At 35.7% G+C, this 20,463-nt stretch overlaps 1 protein-coding gene across 1 annotated transcript in view; it reads left to right on the plus strand.

The window, feature by feature from the left end:
- BLOC1S5 (biogenesis of lysosomal organelles complex 1 subunit 5) overlaps nt 1-19,921 on the plus strand; it is a 44,254-nt gene extending 24,333 nt beyond the window's left edge. The window contains exons 4-5 of the mRNA XM_002915027.4: nt 5,164-5,222; nt 18,385-19,921. Of these exons, the coding sequence (XP_002915073.1) occupies nt 5,164-5,222; nt 18,385-18,564 (239 nt within the window). The 3' untranslated portion in view covers nt 18,565-19,921. The remainder of the gene's footprint in view (nt 1-5,163; nt 5,223-18,384) is intronic.
- Nucleotides 19,922-20,463: the final 542 nt, after the last annotated feature.

A 20,463-nucleotide genomic window follows, 5' to 3' on the forward strand; every position in this document is an offset into this window, starting at 1 on the left:
GCTGGTGGTCCCACATGTTGCACAGAACTAAGTAACTGTGGAGCAGTAAGGTGCGGACGTCTTGAATTACTGGAATGTAGAACTATGACGGAATCCTCAGCTTGGAACTATTTCCGCTTTGGGCTGGGTAGCCACCCACCTTGCAGAGTGTCTCTGGATTTGGTGACCAGAAGCTTTAGAACAAAAACTGACCGGGGGCTTCTTAAAAATCACAAAAAGTAAATGAGAGCTCTAGGAGGATATGGAAAAAACAGCCCATAAACTCATCAAGATGCAGCCTTTATTTATTTTCATCCTGAAAACAATAATAGTGTCTGTGCCCTGCTTATGAATTATTTCACAGACTCATGGGCTTCACCAACTTTGTTGTCTGGAGATCTTGCTGTAGTATTGAGGACCACGACCTTGATTTGAGAGTAAGAAGGGCAGAGCCTCTCTGGGTTATTCCTTACTTGCATTAACTAGCATGTTCATAGGAAAATAGTTTTTTCTCCTTTCCTGCCTCACTCGCTCTTTTTGAGAACATAACTTTATTTTTTTTTATTACTTAAACAGAAGGATATATGTTTAAGTAATAAGAAAGAAAAGAAAGCAATAAATCACCTTAGTAACACCTGAAGATAACCATTGCTTTTTAACTTCGGGGAACATCATTTCAGACATCTCTGTGTATCTCCAAATAGAAGAACGGATAGAGAAATGATGGCTGAATGAATAACTGGGAAGGTACGAGGGGGACAGAGAGTGTTTGATAAGAATGGGGTCATACACTTTTTAAGCTTAGGTATTGATTTTAAATTTTATTTGAATTTAACAGAACAAACATTTAAAACTGAAGGGAATACCTTAAAATAAGTGTTTCTTTACTATAAAAGATAGTAGGAACTGGAAGATCATTCAAAGACAAATAGAAAAACAAAAAAAATTGTAAAAAACATTCAGAAGTTAAAGTCATGTTGTTATCATTTCTGCATTAATTAATGCCTTGAGAGTTGGAGGCAACTCTCCCCTCCTGCGTCTCTTCCCCAACCTCTCACTTGAAAATTTTACTTAATCAAAGTTTGCAGTATTTGCTTTCTGTCCTGCAGTTCTAATGCTGCCAATTGTTTATTTAGTCTTAGACTATTCAGTTCCTTCTGATTTATTCATTAGCTCTATAATGATATTGTCGTAGTTCTCAGGTTTTTTTCCTTAGTGCTGCAATTTCATTTTTCATTTCATGCAATGTGTTTGCTCTCTTTTAATAAGTTCATATTGTTATTTTGTATGACAAAATACCTATGGAAATTTGTATTAGGTTTTCTTTCAGAATAGGTGCTTTGTCTGTCTTATCTGTCTCTCACATGTTATGTGCTTTCTCCACCCCCCAAATCTGTTTCTGTACAAATTTAAGCATATTAGAGTTCTAAGAATTTTGTCAACTTGTTTTCTTTTTCTAACTTTTGGGGGATGAAGTAATTACAGTGGGGTTAGGAGCCTCAGTTCTTGGCTGCCAGATTTCAACGTTCATAATACACAACTGTAATTTGTCCTTTTTCAATAAATGATGGAATTTATTACCTTTTGTTTTTCTTAACTTTTTATTTTGTGAGTTATTAGGGGACTAAGTTTGCCTGGTTTTGCTTCCCTCTGTCTCTAGAAATCTTTAGGAATTCAACAATTTAAAACACTAACCAACTTTTTATGGCACTTTACAGTTAGAATTTTCACCAGCATTTTCTTCTTCACTGACTGCCTCTTCCTCTCCCTCCTCCTCCCTTTTCCGTGCTCCCCGTGCTCCTTCCCTCACATGGATCTTATTTAACAGATTTTCTTGACAACACTTTGAGACTGCGACCAGAGTCTGACCACCTTCACCACGCCCCTAACTGCCACCACCCTGGTCTAAGCCACAATGACCTCTCACCTAAATTGTTCTAGTAGCCCTAACATAACTCATGTCTTTCCTCCCTGTAGTTTGTCCTCCACAGAGAAGCCTGAATGAGCTTTTTTGAAATGTGACTTGGCTCTTGTCATTACCATATCGGGATCTCCTCATCTTGCTTAGAGAAAAGCCAAAATCCTCACAGTGGCCTGGACATTCCTACATGATGGCCCCCACTCTGACTTTTATTTTCTTCTATTTTTTTTTTCCCACATTTCATTCTAGCTACTCTGGCCTCCTTATTCTTCTTCTAGTATGTGCCAAACGTGCACTTCAGGGTTCCCTCTGGAATGCTCTTTTGTCAGGTTTTTGTACATTCTCGTTTCCTATAGATCTCTGCTCAAGTGTCCACAGTGAGACCCTCCTAGCCACTCTGTAATCACCGCCCCTCACTCTGGCATTCTCTGGCCTCTTTACCTTGCTTTGTTTTTTTCCGGAATATCCACCACCATCTGACATGCTCAATATTTATCTATATCTTGTCTGTCTCCCCAGCTAAAACATAAGTTCCATGAGGTCGGGGACTCTGATTGTTCTCTGCAGTACCCCTGACACCTAAAACAGTGAAACCTTGTAGTCACAAAGTAATTATGTGTTCGTTGAAATAAATGAATGAGAATTCAGCCAACATCTTCTGCTACTGAACCAAAATTATTCGCTTATGTGTGTATTTGAGGTTTACATATACACACCATGATAGAATGTATTGCTTCTCTTGTGTGAGGACAGTCAGGATGTTGACAGCTGTCGTCTGTGGCACAATTTCTGTATGTGGTGCTAATTTCAAAAAATCTTTTGGTTGAGAGAAAATATTTTGACAGATTCTTGATGCTTTAAAATCAGTGCAGTCCCCTAAAACACTGAGACAACAGGGGAATTGGCTTCGTACTGAATTAGGTGTAACCAGTAAGTGATGTGGAAGTGGTGGGAAGGTTTGCATAATGGGCCTTTTCCCCTTGGGGTCTCTAATCATGAAGAAGGAATGTTTGCTATAGTCACATGATTTTCCTTGTATTTTAGAAAAGTAGATTTCATGAAATTTAGAAAGTAAGCCTTTATTCTTGTGTGGCTAAAGAATTAAAAAATCGGTTACTTCTAAGAAGGGACTGAAATTAAAAAATCGGCTACTTCTAAGGGACTGAAATTTCTAAAAATGGTCATTCTGTCTGAGCACAAGACAATCCCTACAAGGAACAAAAGTTTGCCCCTGTCAGATGTGTTCTAATTAAAAATCTAAAGGACATAACAAATGACAAAATAATGTCATAGTCTATAACTCTTCTTTTAGATTAAGCCCAGAATGATTTGAAAATGAAGAAGCACCCAAAGACCACAAAATGGATTTTTTAAAAGTTAGGTTTGGAGTCAGGGGGAAAAAATCCAATCAGGAAATGATAGAACCACTGCTTGGGAAAAATGATGTAATATTAATATGCCACAGAAGGAAGGCAGATCTAATCAGCTCCCATTTTGTCTTGTTTTCATCTTTTCTGTTAGAAGAAACAATGATTGGGAACATAATTTTCAGTCCTAAAATATTATCTTTGATATAACTAAAATAAGTGGTTACAGATAAAAACATTACTTTTGAAAAGCAGAATCCTACTCTTTTACCATATTCTCACTGGGAGGGACCTAACATTTTTCTGAAAGGGAAATCACAGTCCCTGCCCTGTTATGGAACTTGTGAGCTATTTGGGGCTAGGTTTGGGTAGGATAGGAAAGCAGAACTGTAAAACACCGGACAAACCTCTGTTTAAGCAGTTGCAAGATAAAGTGGTGAGATACACACCTACCTGATAAAGGAATTTCAAGTAAGAGAAAATCCTTAGAGAGAAAGGATTAATCTGGGAGGGCTTTATTATGAAGGCAGTCAACCTTGAACTGTTCTTTGAAGACAAGTAAAACATTTTCATTAGAAGAAAGGAAACAAGGAAAGCACTTTCAGTAGGGATAGTACAGTAAGAAGAATAATAGTAATAATAACACTCCTTGACTGCTTACACTGTGTGAAGAATTGTTCTCAGTGGCGTTAATATTGCAGTTATTTATAAGCGTAGTAGCTACTGTCATATCTCATTTGATGTCAATTCTGAAGTCCTCTTATTAGTTGTTCGGGTCATTTTACAGGTGGGGACTAAGGTGCTGAGGCATTAGGAACAGCAGCAGCACCGTGCCTGGCACCTAGTAAATGCTCATTCAGTATTAGACAAGTGAATGAGTGAGTAAGCAAACATGCCAAGTTACGCAGCTAAGTGCTCAACTCTGGACTTGACTATGGCTCACTGTTAACCTTCATGTGAAACAATAAATAAGTGAAAACATTTGTGTACAGAAATACGATGGATCCAGTAAATGAAGAGCTCTGGAAAACTGAAGGATGAAGACCAGTTTCATTGATGAGATCATAAGAGGAGTAAAGTGTTGAGGGTGTGAGCCAAGTCCTTGGAGGCAGGGGTCTGATTTTAAATCCTGCTTTCTGTACTTACTAGTCGTATTATCTCCTCTTTGTACCCCAGTTTTTTATAGATGCCAAAAATCTATAAAATGGGAAGGTGATCCTCTAATAGGAAAGTGGGATTAAGAGGAATAATACATGGGAAGTACTTAGCACGGGTCTGGGCACGTAGTAATAATAAATAACTCTAATAATTATTACTAGTAGTTGTGGTTCATTAGAAAGGGAACTTACTCAATGAAAACAGTTCAGAGAAATTTGAATCTGGCAGTGGCAGCCAGGATGAATTAGCAGATAAGAGAAGAGAAGCAAGAATAGAAAGTTGTGGAAGCATTGTAGGTATCAAGTACTGCCTGCAAGAGAGAAGTTCGTATGAATGAGAAAAGGAGGGGAGGAGGGGCGAATGAATCAAAGAGGCACTGTAAAGACATAATCAGAATGTAAAGATAAATTTATCAGGCATTTTATATCTTTTTAGAGAATTCTGAAGTAATTGTTGACAACTTGTCCTTGGAATTAGTACTTAAAATGCCCTTGGCTTGTACCTCAAGGCTCAAGAATGACGGTGGTTCTAATTACGGCATCCTGAATATACTGGCAAAACTTCTTTTTCCCTTCTAGCCACCTCACCATGACCAAAATAGTAACAATTCTTTTGCATAGTTTCTTGAGATCTAAAACAATCCACGTTTTGATTTTTTTGTTTTGTTTTGTTCGGTTTTTTTCAGGTAAGTCTTGAACAAGGGCTGAGGACTGAAACCCATTGTCTGTTTTCTTTCAGTGCAAGCAGCTTCTGACTCAATTTGTAGACTCCAGCAGAGGGAGCAGGAACAAAAGAAGGTAAAAAGATCATTTGGCTAGTGGGGCCTATCACTCTTATTATCATCATCATATTGTTAGCAGTTGCTTTTGATTAAAAAAAATCTCTGAACTTGTTTTCTTTATGCAGTGATTTAAAAAGATTTAAAAATGGCTGATTCATTGACGATATGTTAAGGAGGTATGAGCACATGAGATTACACCATCCGTATTTTTATAATTCAAATTGCAGACCTTTTTTTTTTTCTTTTTCAACATTTCCATCTTTTCCCTGAAAGTGGTATTTGTCTGATTTAGAACAGAGAATAAGACTTTTACAGGCAACAAAAAAATACCCACCAGATTGGAAATATAAATCTTTTCTTTGAGCTTGAAGCATTGATGAGTATATTATGTATATTTCTTCTAGAAAAGGAAGCATTCATTCCTGTGGGTGAGTTATTTAATGAATAGTCCTAAGAGTATGTGAATCACTTGCTGGATGGTGGTTTGCTTATTGAAAGTATATCTTAAGTAAATTCAGAGGTGGAAAAACAGCATAAGAATTTAAGTTCCTGTGATAATTTGTTGTTTTCACTTATAATTTCCATAATGTATTTTTATAACTTAATCATTGTTCTAAACTAATAAAGGTACACTTTTTAAGAAATGTTGAAAATACTAAATCACTCTGAATATAATGGCTTTTAGGTGTCAGCAAGTGTTACTATCTCTGTTTCTCTGGAATGTGTTGTGGTTAATCCACAATGATAGTCCAGATCTGCACTGTATAAAAATACAGTGGAATAAACCTTGCCAGGGTTTAAGTTTCTACACCCTCTGTTCAACTCTAAATACTGATACAAAGTTTAAAAATTCAGTAATTTGGTGAATTGAGTCTTAGTGAAAGGACTTGACATTTCAGGTAGAAGTAGGGTCCTAGCAGGCTGGGTCAGGAAGCAGGGCCCCTGCGCATGTTGATAAAATGGCAAAACAAAGCCATGGCTGGGAAGTCTCTCAGGCTGTAGTGCTTGCACAGTGTCCAGAGAGCTTTGTAAACAGACCGGCATAGGAGCTCATGTGGGCCACGCCAGGCTGGGCAGCAGATATTTTTTAGTTCTCTACTTCACGAGGTGCCACTGGGGATGAGATTTTTAAGTTTAAGACAATTCATACACTCAAGAACTAACAGTCCAGTAGAGGAGTCCCAAACCATTAACACTGGTATCGTGTAGGATAAAGTAAGAGCTGTGGTCAAGTTACAAAGAACTTTGTAGGATCTTGGCAAAAGGAGTAATGTGTTAGGAAGATGGTGGCATTCAAGCCCAGCCTTGATCAATGAGTAGGGATGGGAAGAGATATTGTAGGGTGAGGGATACGGTGTAAGCAAAGACAAAAGACGTGAGAAGTCAGTAGTCTCACGCAGCTGCTATGTAGAGTATCTGAAAGGATATTTCTGGAGATGATTGTGGAGAATCTTGAATGCTATATTAAACAATTTGTGGTTGGGGGCACCAGGAGCATTTCTGGTTTTGAGAAACAGAAACGCTATTTGATAGAATACTGGCTGTACTGGCTGTTACTGTAAATAAGCAATTCTCCTGGTTTTCAAAATAAAAATTAAAAAAGTGTTCTGTGTAGCATGTTACTATGTGATTTAAGCAGATTCACATGATTATGCACTCACACGTGATTGGTCTTTCTTCCTAAGACATTGTCAGAACAGTTATGGTTGTGATAAAATGTCAATTCTTGTCACTCTTGGAGCAGAACTAACAACCTAAAATTAAATTGTAATTGGAATGGTTCCTCTTGTCACTTAGAACTTTTTCACATTTGGTGTATTAACTGCATATAAGTAGGAAAATGACCGGCTTAGGTGAAAAAAATACCTGGAGCCTTCTACTTCTGGTAGTTCCCTTTGTTGGCTTGCTGTACGCCTTACACAAGCCCTTGAGCGTCAGGCTCCTCATCTGCAAAATAAATACCAGTTATACTTAGCTGGTAGATTGATTTTTCTACTTACCAGGTAAATTGTATTCTGTCATCTATGTGAAACAGCTTTGCAAATTGTATCCCACTCCAAGTGGAAGGCACCATTTTCCCCTGCCAGCTCGATTATTGTTTAAGCTGTAGGCAGTCACTGTGTGGGGTAAGAGCCATGCTGTAGTCTCCTAGAGTTGCTGAAGCACTTGAGAATCCCACCCATTCACGATTTCCTAAATTAAAAGATATTAAGATACTCTACCATGGTTTGAATAAAAATGGCCTCAAGAAATAATAAAGTCCTTAGGTTATGTTAGTCTTAAATATATTTCTTATAGGTATTATGTAAGAGAATGTTACTGAACTATTTTTTAATGTGGAACACACATAAAATTAGTATTTTAGAAGGTACTGAAATGTTTCACTAAGAATTAGTATAGCATTTATGAAGCCTACATGTATAAGAATCCACTCTGATTATTTTCTTTTCTCAAGATAGTTTAATAAATTCACCAGCTGAATGTTATACAAAGATACATTTCTCAGACAGTACTCAGAAAAAAGTAAAAATTCTTTATATTCCACAGGTCAATAAACCTTTAGCCTTTGTTTCTTTTTTAGTGCTTGTCTAGTTAACAGAACATTTGAAATATGCATCTTTAAGGGCTTTTTTATACTGCTGTATCTGATTTTTGCTGAAACTGACATGGCAGAGGTTCCAGATTACATATATATAAAAGGTATAGACATAAAGTTTAGATTTTCATCTAGCAAATGTGTATAAAGCAAAATTGACCTCTCGCTGGGTTTTATAGTCTCATGTTAATTGTTCCCCTTGGCTATACTGTTGGCTACATTTTATAATTTGAATGGCTCTCAGAACAAAGAAAGATGGGAGTAGTAAATGAAGTAAAATAGACTATTGCCATTAATCTTTAATTCTTTTATGTCAAGACAATATGTGGAATTCTGTGGGAAGTAAATTATGATAAACGTCATTCATCTAAATTACACTTCCCACAATTGATACCTAAAAGTACGTTCAGAAGAACAATAAATGCACATTCCCCAGTTATTTGACATATGTCTTGAAAACTACCCTCTAGTACAAAGTTGCAGTTTTGGAAGCTAGCATTAAAAGAAGTGAAATGAAAATACAACTAGTTTAGAAAATTCACTGACTTAAAAATATACCATCAAGGGAAACGAGCTCTTAATACCTGTCAGTAGTTTAAACCTAGGTTCATGTACATATCAGCTTTTGAAGCCATATTCTGACCAGACTAGAGATAATAATCAATACGAATCCTTTGATTCATGTTGTCTGCAGATATTTACTAGATTTAGTTACACCCCTGCATGATTTTTTTCATGAAAGCAGTGAAATAGCATATACATTGTTATAGAGTTTGAAAATACAAAGGAATAGATCAGTATAGTAGTCTGTTTAAGATCATTACTGATGGCTGTTATTCTGACACTTGCTACTGAAGTAAATTCTTTTTTATTTTTTGATATAAGGCCCAGGTAAAATTAATGACAGTGTATTACTGACAGATGTTTGATGTTTAGGCCTTGGTTGGCTTATTCAGAGTTTTCCCGGAGGCCAGGGTGTCTCAACCTCTGCCCTGTGGACATTTTGGAACAGATAATTCTTTGTCATGGCAGCTTGGCCTGTGCTTGTAGGATGTTTAGAAGCATCTTTGGCTTTTACCCACTAGATGCCAGTAGCTCTTCCCCCAACCTGTGCTGTGATAACCAAAAATTTGAGGGACAAGAGGGTGTTAAAATCCAGCCCCCCCCCCAGTTAAGAATCACTGGCTTAGACTGCAATATATGCAAAATTTTGGTTTTATAATGTATCCCAGAGTTTATTTATAGACCTGTTCCTAGACATAGTTTGGCCTCAGGATTGGCTTCTCTTTAAATTTATCTCTAATGAGATATATGTAAGCCAGTGTTTTATTACTGTTTCTCTCTTGTAGAAAAAGACAAAGTCATCACAGCTAAATACTCTATGCACAGTTGTAGTTCATTTATAAACTTTCTCTTCATTTTCTTTTAAAGTTGGCATTTTCTAATTTTATCTTAAGAAAAACAAATTTATCAGCTCATTTAAGAATGCAACTGATTTCATTTAGAAAGAACCCTCTGAAACCTGATGTGAGAATTTTTTTGTTGTGATAAAATACGTATAACATAAAACTTACCATTCTAACTCTTTTTAAGTGTGCAGTTCTGTGGCATTAAGTACATTCGTGTTGCTCTACAACCATCATCACCATCTTCCCCAACTGACACTCCGTACCCGTTAAACACTAACTCCCCACTCCCCCTTCCTTTATTCCTGGCAACCACCACTCCACTTTCTGTCTCTGTAATTTGACTAGTCTAGGTACCTGTGCTAAGTGGAACCATACAACATTTATCTTTTTGTCACTGGCTTATTTCTTTAATATAGTGTTCATCTTTGTTGTAGCCAGTATCAGAATTTCATTCCTTTTTAAGGATGACTGGTATTCCATTATATGTATATTCTGTGTTTTGTGTATTCATTAGTCTGTGGATACTTGGGTTGCTTCCACATTTTCATTGTTGTGAATAATACTGCTATTAACGAGCATACACCTGTTTGTTCAAAACTCTGCCTTCAGTTCTTTTGGGTATATACTCAGAAGTGGAATTACTGGATGAAATGGCAATTAATTTTTAATTTTCTGAGAAACCACCATCCTGTTTTCCACAGTCGCACCATTCTGTAGTCCCATCCACAGTGCATAAGTGTTCCATTTTCTCTACATCCTTGTCAACACTTGTTATTTTCTGTTTCTTTGGTAGCAGCAGCTCTAATGGGTGTGAGATATAGTATCTTATTGTGGTTTTGATTTGCATTTCTTTAATGATTAGTGATGGTGAGTATCTTTTCCTTTGTTTATTGGCTATTTGTATATCTTTGTAGAAATATTCATTCAAGCCCTTTGCCCATTTTTTAATCAGGTTATTTGGTTTTGTTGTTGTTGAGTTATAGGAGTTCTTTCTGTATTTTGGATATTAATCCCTTATCATATATATGATTTGCAAATACTTTCTCCTATTCTGTGGATTGACTCTCACTCTGTTGATAGTGTCCTTTGATGCACAAAAGTTTTTAATTTTGATGAAGTTCAGTTTATCTACTTTTACTTTTGTTGCCTATGCTTTTGGTGTGTTAGCCAAGAAATTATTGCCAAATCCAATGTCATAAAGCTTTCCCCCTGTTGTCTTGTAAGAATTTTACAGTTTTAGATCTTACATTTAGATCTTTGACCTATTTTGAGTTTATTTTTGTATATGATGCAAGGTGTAAAGGTCCATTTTCATTTTATATTTGCATGTGAATATCCAGTTTCCCAGCACCATTTGTTGAAAGGATTGCCCTTTCCCTATTGAATGATTTTGACACCATTATCAAAAATCCCTTGACCATATATGCACGGGTTTATTTCTGAGTTCTTCTATTGCGGTGGTCTCTGTGTTCTTCTGTATGCCACTACCGCACTGTTTTGACATCAACCCAGTAGCTTTGTGGTAAGTTTTGAAATCAAGAAATGTATTTTATCAAATGTAGGTTTTATTATTAGATATGGTAAGACCAACCAATAAGGGGATACCTGCCATGGAAAGATTGTCTATTAGTCATAGTTCCCAGGAGGAGGATGCATGCTGTGCCACACAGGACCATATGAGGACACACCAAGGTTAGTCAGGAGGCAGAGAGAGGGGGGAAAACAGGTTATTATGGTTTCAGCAGGAAGGAATGTGTGAGACAGTGTTAGCAGATTTAGGATTGGCTAATTTCAGCAGGCTCTGAGGGATAGGGGCTGTCCCTAGCTGTCTGGCCTTGTATGATTAGGGCAGGTCGATAGTGGCCCAGAGTGAGAGCCCAGTAGAGGTAGTTGGGGTATGGGCTTTCGTTTGGTTGGCTTGCATATAAAAGGTACACTCGCAGGGGAGTCATGAGTCCTATCTCTAGGAATAGGCTAGCCCTGGAAGGGACAGTCTTTCCAGGGTAAGTAAAGTCCCATTTGTCAAAGCCTTATGAACACATGGTTAATACAGTGCTAGACCCCCAATTTCATTTTTTTTTTCAAGGATTGTTTTGGCTACTTGGTGTCACTTAAGATTTCATATGACTTTTAGGATGTATTCTTCTGTTTCTGTGAAAAACATCATTGGGATTTTGATAAGGATTCCATTGACCCTGCAGATCACTTTGGATAGTACTGACATCTTAACTATACTAAGTCTTCCAATCCATGAACAGGAGGTGACTTTCCATTGACTTATGTCTTTAATTTCTTTTTTAGGAATGTTTTCTAGTTATTGGTGTACAAGTCTTTTTCCTTCTTGGTTAAATTCGTTCCCAAATATTCTTTTCAATGCTATTGTAAATGGAATTTTCTTAATATCCTTTTTGGATTGTTCAGTGTTAGTATGTAGAAAACCAACTGATTTTTGAGTTTTGCTTATGTATCTGGCAAATTCGCTGAATTTATTCATTCTAGTAGGTTTTTTTGTGGAACCTTATGGTTTTCTACATGTAAGACCATGGGTCTTATCTGTAGGGACAGATACTTTTACTTCTTCTTTTCCAATTTGGATACCTTCTTTTTTTCTCTTCTAACTGCCTTGGCTAGGACTTCTAATACTGTGTTGAGTAGAAGTGGCAAAAGCAAAATTTCTGATATTAGAGGGAGAGCTTTCAGTTTTTTGCCGTCGAATACAATGCTAGCTGCAAGTTTTTCACATACTGGCCTTTATTGTGTTGAGATAGTTTCCTTCTATTACTAGCTTGTGGGGTTTTTTTTTTGTTTTTTTTTTTTTTTTTTTTTTTTTTTTTTTTTACCATATAAGGGTCTTGAACTTTGACAAATACATTTTCTGCATTAGAGTAAGATGATCAATGTGGTTGTTTCCCCTTCATTCTGTTGATGTATATTTTATTCATTGATTCTCATGTGTTTTGAACCATCCTTACATTCCAAGAACAAAATACTGTATGACCCTTTTAATATGCTGTTGAACTCAGTTGCTAGTAATTTATTGAGGATTTTATATCAGTATTCATCAGGAATATTAATCTGCACTTATTTTTTCTTATAGTATCTTCATCTGGCTTTGGTGTTGGGACATTGCTGGCCTCATAGAATGAGTTGGGAAGTCTTCCCTCCTCTTCAAATTTTTTGAAGAGTTTGAGGAGGATTAGTATTAATTCTTCTTTAAGTGTTTAGCAGAATTCACCAGTAAACTCATCTGGTTCTGGCGTGACTTGATTTTTAATATCACATGCTCTCATAAACTCTTGCTAGAAAAAGAAAAACTATTTCAAAGTTAGTTGCACTTTTGTTTTGAAAATTAGCAGGAGCCCCACATGTAAATCCCTGAGTGGTTCACAGTGTGTGCCTATAGATTTTTTTCTGCCCTTTCAGGCATATTCAGTCAGTTTTTTTTAAAGCTCTTAATTACTTTTGAAATTGGAATGTGAAATATTGTTAGTTTCTGTCATTTTTTAAAACATTGCCAATCCTGAGACTAATAGTTTAATATATTTGGTTTAAACAACATTATATAGCAAAAAGAGTAGAAAACTGGATTTTTTACTCTTGATTCTACCTTGTTCTCAGTGTGTGGCCTTGAAAATATGTCTACATAGGAGCAGCATACATACCATATTTGACCCCTAGAATAGACCGTTTTTTAACACTCCTCCCAACAAAATTATGTTTAATAATAAACCTGATGTTAAAGAATAATGTCAAGAACAAAAATGCAGGTGGTATTGTTTTTAACTTCATGTATGTAGTCATACCAGTAAAAAAATAAAAAACTCAAAAAGTAATATAACACCAAAGAAAAAAATTAAGAGATTAGTAAATATAAGTACATTAATTTTTGGGGGGGGGGAAACAAGAAAAAAACTGTTACCTACATATTAGTCTGTTATGGTAATGAATAATAATATTATAATAAGCAGATTTGTTAATGACCTCATTGAATTTGATCTTTGACTATTCAAATTAAATAGTATAGACAGATTTATTAATCTGTTTGGATTCACAATTGATTAAAAATGCTTTTTTACTATAATTTTGAAAAATTTCTTTCACATGAAGCAATAGATGTATAGTTCAGAAAACTTTTAAACATAAAAGTAAGTCTGGAAGAGCTTCATAAAAGTCACATGCATGTCACAGTAAATTCCAGAAATTGCAATACTGTCCTTTTTCTTTGGCATTCTAATGGCTCCCAATGCCCCCACAGTATAAAAATTTTAGATATAAATGAAAACATACACAAATTTAAGTACAAAAAATGGTAATATAGAATAATGGATTTGAACTGATTCAGATTTTATCTGCATTTGCTCTACTATCATTGTTTAAGTGGAATAATATTTAATTACCCAGGGATTGGATGGTCTAAGTGTCTGAAGAAAGCTGAAGTGATTCTGTACTATTTGGAATTTACTTTGGAAATAAACATGTATAGCCGACTTCATCTTTGTCTGGGACTGGTTATGTAACTGGAAGTCCTCTGAATTAACTTCAGTGTAAAATGCAAAATTTATTAAAGGATAAACAATAAAAATGTGTTAATTTGAAACATATTATTAAAATTCAACAATAACCTCATTAATTGTTTATAGCTTTAGACCAAAAAAAGATTTTTGGTTTAAGAGTATTATCACTCTTTTTCAGTATTGTCAGTGCCTGGTGATGATGAAAAGCAGTCTTTCATTTGTTTGTGTCATTGATGTAAATTCTCTACAGACAATACACTGTCTTATTGCTTGCACCCAGGGCAGAGCCCTCCCACCCTCCTGCTGTTGCTGTGCCCCAGTACATATTATATCATTACTGAAAAGGGAAAGCTGCAGACCATCATATGTAATGTGACTTCATTTTGTTGTTATTAAAGAAATATGTTTGTACGAACATCAGGAAATAATCTTTAGTACTCATTGTACTATTAATAATACCGGGAAAAAGGATACTAGAGAAAGGATCTAGTATGTATGTAGGGGAACTATCATTTCCTATCAGACTTGTATGAAGCTGTTTGACTATAACTATAGTGAGATAGGACCATTGTTTTTCAAATGTGTTTTAATTAAAGGAACACTTATTTCAGACTAAATCTCAGTAGAACCCCATTTCTTGAACATAAAAGCAGAATTGGCTGTTTCTGAAAGTGATGTGCAGGGGTGATGATGGTCTGCAGTTAGCTTATTAGTATTTATTAAAGATTTTTCCTTATTTCTGACCGTTCTTTGTAGTTGTGAACAGATTTGTTGGCAGGTCGGGCTAAGTCCTTGGCTTCTGTAACTTCCTCATGTATGAACTGGGGTGCGCGCTGACGTTAGAACGGCTTCAGTGGAGTTGAGGAAGTGTTGTGGCGGTCTGTCGGATGGGGCTTATGTGCTGCTTCCGATTAAGCAGCTGGCCAGCTTGCATTTCCGTACATTTTGAATAGCTATACCCTAGGACAACCTTCACTCTTGTTGTAGAATACTTTTTAACTTTTTGCCCAAGTGATATGTAAGATACAGTTAATTAGGAATTTTGCTGCTGTTACATACAATAAAACTTTATCTAAGAATCTTAGAAAATGAAACCTTCCCTCTAACCAAGTTTACCACAAAGCAGAGGTTTTATCTCCTTAAGCACACACTTTTATAACTTTATTTTTGGGAGAAATCTTTGAAAATATATTTCATACTTTTGTGGTTTTCATTAAAAATTATTACATGTTATGGGCTAAATTTCTTTATGAATTAGGAATTATTGAGAATAGGCAGTTTTACATTATGGTGCTTGTGGGGGTGTCCTCAGGGAATTAAGGAGAGTTCCTCTATAACAAATGCCCTCAAATATTGTGTGTTCTAAGTTTCTGTATCTCTGTTTTCCTTCCCCATAAGGCTGATGCCTATCATTTCTTTCTATCTCATTTACCAGCATTTTTTCCCTAATTTGTGACCTTTAATATGTTGTACTTTTGGAAGCCAGTTAATTAACATGGCTAGAATTGTGTATAAAGTAAGGTATGTTGATTCAGAATCAAAAGAGCTTTTTATGAATACCTCAGTATTTGTAATTGGACTTTTTGGTATCTTTTTTGAGGTATCTTTTTTTCCTTTGGTGGATTAAAAGTTTTACCATATTGTTCTCAACTAAATTTCAGATAGATGTTATTTCCAGGTAGTCAAATTTTATTTATTTATGTAAAGAATATGGTATTGTCAGTACATGAATGTATGAACTGCCCTTTCCTTTTCTTTACTGATTGTTAAGAAGAATGCAAGATTACATAGCACTTACTTTTCATAAAGGTGGGAGGCCAAAATAAAATAAGAGTGATTTCAAGAACTTCTTGATAAGAAAGCAAGACTAGATTTTCAACTGGATTAGAGAGTAGTCAGCATTCAGCTTCTTTTCACCCTGAACTCTGAGGCCAAGAAGTGATCTATCTTACGTGAAAAAGCTAGTTGGATATTTTTAGTCATAATATTCTGAAATTACAAAATAGACGTACTGATATTTAGTGACATCTTAGAGTCTTTTCTTAGAGCCAGATGGTAAATAGTAGAATCCTCAAGGAGGATTGAATTGAGTATAGGAATGGGAAGGGGAAACTCACTTTTATTTGAGTTGCCTGTATTGTTCAAATTATTATAAGAATCTGTTGCTGAAAATAAATTATTAAAACTGGGAGTGCCTGGGTAGCTCAGTCGGTTAAGCAGAGGGCTCAGGTCATCTCAGGGTCCTGAGATCTAGCCCTGGGTTGGGCTCCCTGCCCAGTGGGGAGCCTGCTTCTCCCTCTCCCTCTACCCCTCCCCCACTCATGCACACATGCATGTGTGTGCTTGCTCTCAAATAAAGTCTTAAAAAAATAAATTATTAAAATTAAAGGACAAAAAATGGGGAGGATAAAAGTAATTTGATCTTCTAGATGTTTTGCTTATAATTTGTGTAATAGTGATATTAATTTTCATTAAGTTCCACAGGCACTGAGCTAGGAACTTCACATGTATTACCTCTGGTCTTCATAAATATTTATTTATGAGTGTAAAGTATTATTTTCCTCATTTTAAATTTAAAGAAACTTTAACTTGCTCAGGGTCATGCAGCTGGTAGCAAGTGAACCAGAATTTGAAGTGAGGTTTATATGCTTCCCAAATCATCATTTTTCCGTTGAGTTTCACTGGAAAAAGTGCTCTCTGATGGGAAGTGGAATCAAGGCTGTTGCCTTGTGGTCCAAATCACAGGGTCAGCTGAACCAATTATGGTGCATATCTTAAAAGAATAAAAAGAAAAGAAAAATCTGTTAAACAACATCTGAGTGTACGTGTTTAGTATTTTCTGTATTTATTAAAAAATAATTTACAGCTAAAGCAGGATCCCATTTTGAGAAAGTTTATTTGCATTTTCTTCTCTCTTTAGTCTGACTGTGGCTTTTCTCTTAGAATGTAGTAGTTTTTGCCAAAGTTCCATGAAAAGAGTTTAATGACCTCCTCATGTTTTATTCATCTTTTGGAGAATTACAATCCATGAGGCTGAGAAGTTAAAAAGTAAAGTTTTGAATTTTGTTTAACCTGTTTCCCAAATTTATTGCATCAGCAAACCCCTCCCTAACCCTCTCTCCCCACCACTGTAGTGCCTGTGCAGATCCCAGGAGTCCATGGCACGTATTTTGGGTGAATGTTTGACTTCTATGCAAACTTAAGACACCTCCAACCTCTTTTCAGTTGAAAAGCCTCCTTGCAAAGGAAAGTCAGATTGGTAGGAAAAAGCTCTTATAATAGTTGTTTTTGTCTTGTAAAAGAGACTCTTCAATACCTGTGTAAACCTTCCTCTGAAAAGGTCCAATTCACACTTTGGATAAAAAAGGCATAGGTTGGTGTAACAGAGATCTAAATTTGAATCTACAACTTAATAGCTGAGTGACCATGGAGAAATACATTTACTGTCCTTGAACTTTGATTTCTTCATCTGAAAAGTGAAAATAATGTAATTTTATAAGAGCAGTTTTTAGGAATAGATAAGATATGCAAAACAGGTAGCAAAAACATGTGTTTCATAGATACTTAGAGAGTGATGGGTTATCCACCTGTCATCCTGCTTATCATCTCAGAAGAGAGAGAATGGAGCAGCCAAGGACATGATGACAGCATGAAAACACAGTTCCCATCTTTTTCCTCTTAGCTATCTTTTTGGTGTGACCAAGCATCTGGGCACCAGTATACGAGTATACCAGGTGTCCTGTTTTCATTAGAGTGCTGGGATTTATCATGACTTTAGGGGCTTTATAACTTTTTATGGTTTGTATCTGTCACAGTTTTGTTTGTTTAATAGGACTTAGTCTGTATCCAAACTTCTGAAGCCATGTATGTAGAACATTTAAGACAGGAATATAAAGTTATTTTTCATATTCTCTTTTTCTGTTTAGCTTTTCTTTGTTGTACATATTCAGAGATAATTGAAATTGTACTAAAGTTATGCCTTTATCACTTATACATTGTTTTAACTTATTGTTTTGGTAGTCAAAAGAAAATTTTTTCATCTTCATGTAGAAATATTAAGGAACATCTCAAGAAGAGCTTAAGATATTTGCACAGATGCTTTTGGTGTTTATTTACTTTAAGGAGTGGAACTGAACCAGAAGAGATGTCTTGAGTTCTCTTCCAGTGATTAATAATCTATGTATCCAAATTTTCTTTAGATTTAAAAGCTTTTTTAAATTTAAATCTTTTTTAATGTGTCTAAAAAGTGTTTTATGTAAGATATGCACCTTGATTTCTCATCATAATGATTCTTTTGGCATATATTCTTTACAGTTGATTTAAAAATTATATACAGTTAAGTGGAATTTGAGAAGAAATAGAGGCATGAAAATTTACTTGGATTGTATTTGATTTCATCATTTAAAGATACTAGATATTATTGAAATTTCAGAAATATGATTACCTGTCCATGTTCAGTCATAGTAGAGAAGCCTTAGATGTTTCTGATTTGTCATGTTCTTGTTGGATATTAAAACTGTAATGCAATTTTAGCATTGTGACTTTCAAGCCGCTTGCAGTAGGAGTTAAATGTCAAGAGGTAAAGTTATGTTTGTCTCTACTGCATAGAAGAATAATTGTCTGGAAAATGTCATGTGACTTTCAAATTTCTTTTCTCAGATTCTTAATGACCATTTAATAGCTAGTGAAAAACAGCATATAACCCAGTGGGAAGATTTCATGAAAGAACAACACAGCAGACAGGCTGAAGTGGATGAAGAACACAGAAAAGCCATGGAAAGGCTTAAAGAACAATATGCCGAGATGGAGAAGGACCTAGCAAAATTTTCAACCTTTTAAGAACTTTAACCACAACAGTGACAATTTAATAAGAGAACATTGACTTCCCCCCAAAGAACTGTTCCCACTAAACCATTTAGCCTCTGCTTCAAGCTTAGCAATATACTCAATGGCACTCTTATATCGGAAGAAAGAAAGTTCTACAGGAGTCTTAATTAAGTGTTTAATAGAAGAAGAGTGCTACATCTTTCCAGTTTTAAGTGCCTATATATGATTATTTGAATGGGGAGGATAGGAGGAAAAATGGGATAAATTTGCTTTTCGTTAATCAGAATTGGGTGTCTTTTCCATTGATTATCTCAGAGGACCGTAAGTATAGACTTCTTAGAAAAATTTAATTCATTCTCATACTGGGTGAATATTAGTTATTGTGGCTTAGAAGGCAGATAGAATAGCTATCTCATAACATCCTTGGCTATTGGAAGAATGTATACAGTATTATTCCATGAGGAATGTGGACAAAAACAACTGTCTTTGGAGCTGAGATCATATTTAAGAGAGGTGAGAGGCAAAACCTTTTCTCAATCCTGAGGCAAAGATGGCCACGTTGGTCTTTGAACCGCCCACTGGGAAAGGTTACAGATTTTGCAGTACGGCATAATGCCATGTGTTTCACTGAATGACAAAACACACTTGTTAAGTGTTGTGGCCTCCCAGCACTTAATATTTTCAGCTTTTAAAACATACTTAGAAGGAAAAGCTTACCAAAAATACATTTGACGTTTAGCCTTTCCAAGAACCATAATCTTGTCCATAGTATTTACCTCATTTTTGTGTCTCTTTTGCTGTGGGTAAGCTTTGTAAGATAAATAATGTCTATACATGTTTCAACTGTTTAATGAGTAATCAGCAAAATCTGCCAAGGAGTCCCTCTGGAACCATATAAAGATTCTGGCTCTGAGTAAACCAGAAGTGTTTGCCCACATGGCAAATGATCCATGTTAAATGTAAATCCTTTTTTAGTGTTTAACGTCTGTTCTCATAAGCAGGTGTATTATGATGAAACATGTACCAATTCTGTCATCACTGTGATCTTTTAAAAATCTGCATTTAATAGTCTAATTGAGAAACTCAGTTGATTTTTTTATTTGCCATAAACCAAGCAAAATTAAATGCAATAATTTCTTAGATTTATGGCAAATGAATTCGAGGTATGGATAAATCCTTCGAATATTTTTTATTGCTCTCCAGTAAAGAAAGGCACAAGAAAGAAAATACCCAACTCTCTTGTGTTATCTCAGTGTTGCTACTGCAGAAAAGTGACAATGCTTGCTTGTGTAAATTTATGGCTTACTGTCAAAGCTTCGTTCTTGGCTGCATGTTGAAAATGTGATTAAAGTTAATAGAGGAGATGAAATAAGTATTTGAGATTTCTTTCAATAACACTGAACTTCTGCCAACTTTCTCTTTCGGCTACTGGAGGCTTGACAGGTTCATCAATCATTCTCTGGTACCTGGACTAAAAAGAGCACTTGCTGACACTAAGGCATGTTGGAATTTTCTTAATTCTCTTTCAGTGGATGGAAAAAAATAAAACCATACTTCCAAAAATAGCCCACACATGAAAAGGGAGGGGAACCTTAAATGAAAATTCCCTTTGTACTGTAGGCAGTTTTCGGAATGCTATTAATTGCCAGCGCACCATTTGAACAGATGCTGTGACCAAGAAGTCAGGACTGTGTGTGTGAGAGCAAATGTGCTCTTAACTGTGGTTACACCACTTGTGGAGCAAAGGTTTCTGATAGTGTTTGTTCCTCTCCTATGAATAATAAATACTATCTAAGTTTGTATATTTTATGTAAGGATCTAAAGGACTTCTTAAACCAAAATCAATTGGTAAGCTTTTTGAACTGTAAACGTTAAGATAGTAAATTCTTTCTTTGTAACTTTGTTAGCGAA

This window comes from Ailuropoda melanoleuca, chromosome 5 (genome assembly GCF_002007445.2).
Source record: "Ailuropoda melanoleuca isolate Jingjing chromosome 5, ASM200744v2, whole genome shotgun sequence".
Classification (NCBI taxonomy): Eukaryota; Metazoa; Chordata; class Mammalia; order Carnivora; family Ursidae; genus Ailuropoda; species Ailuropoda melanoleuca.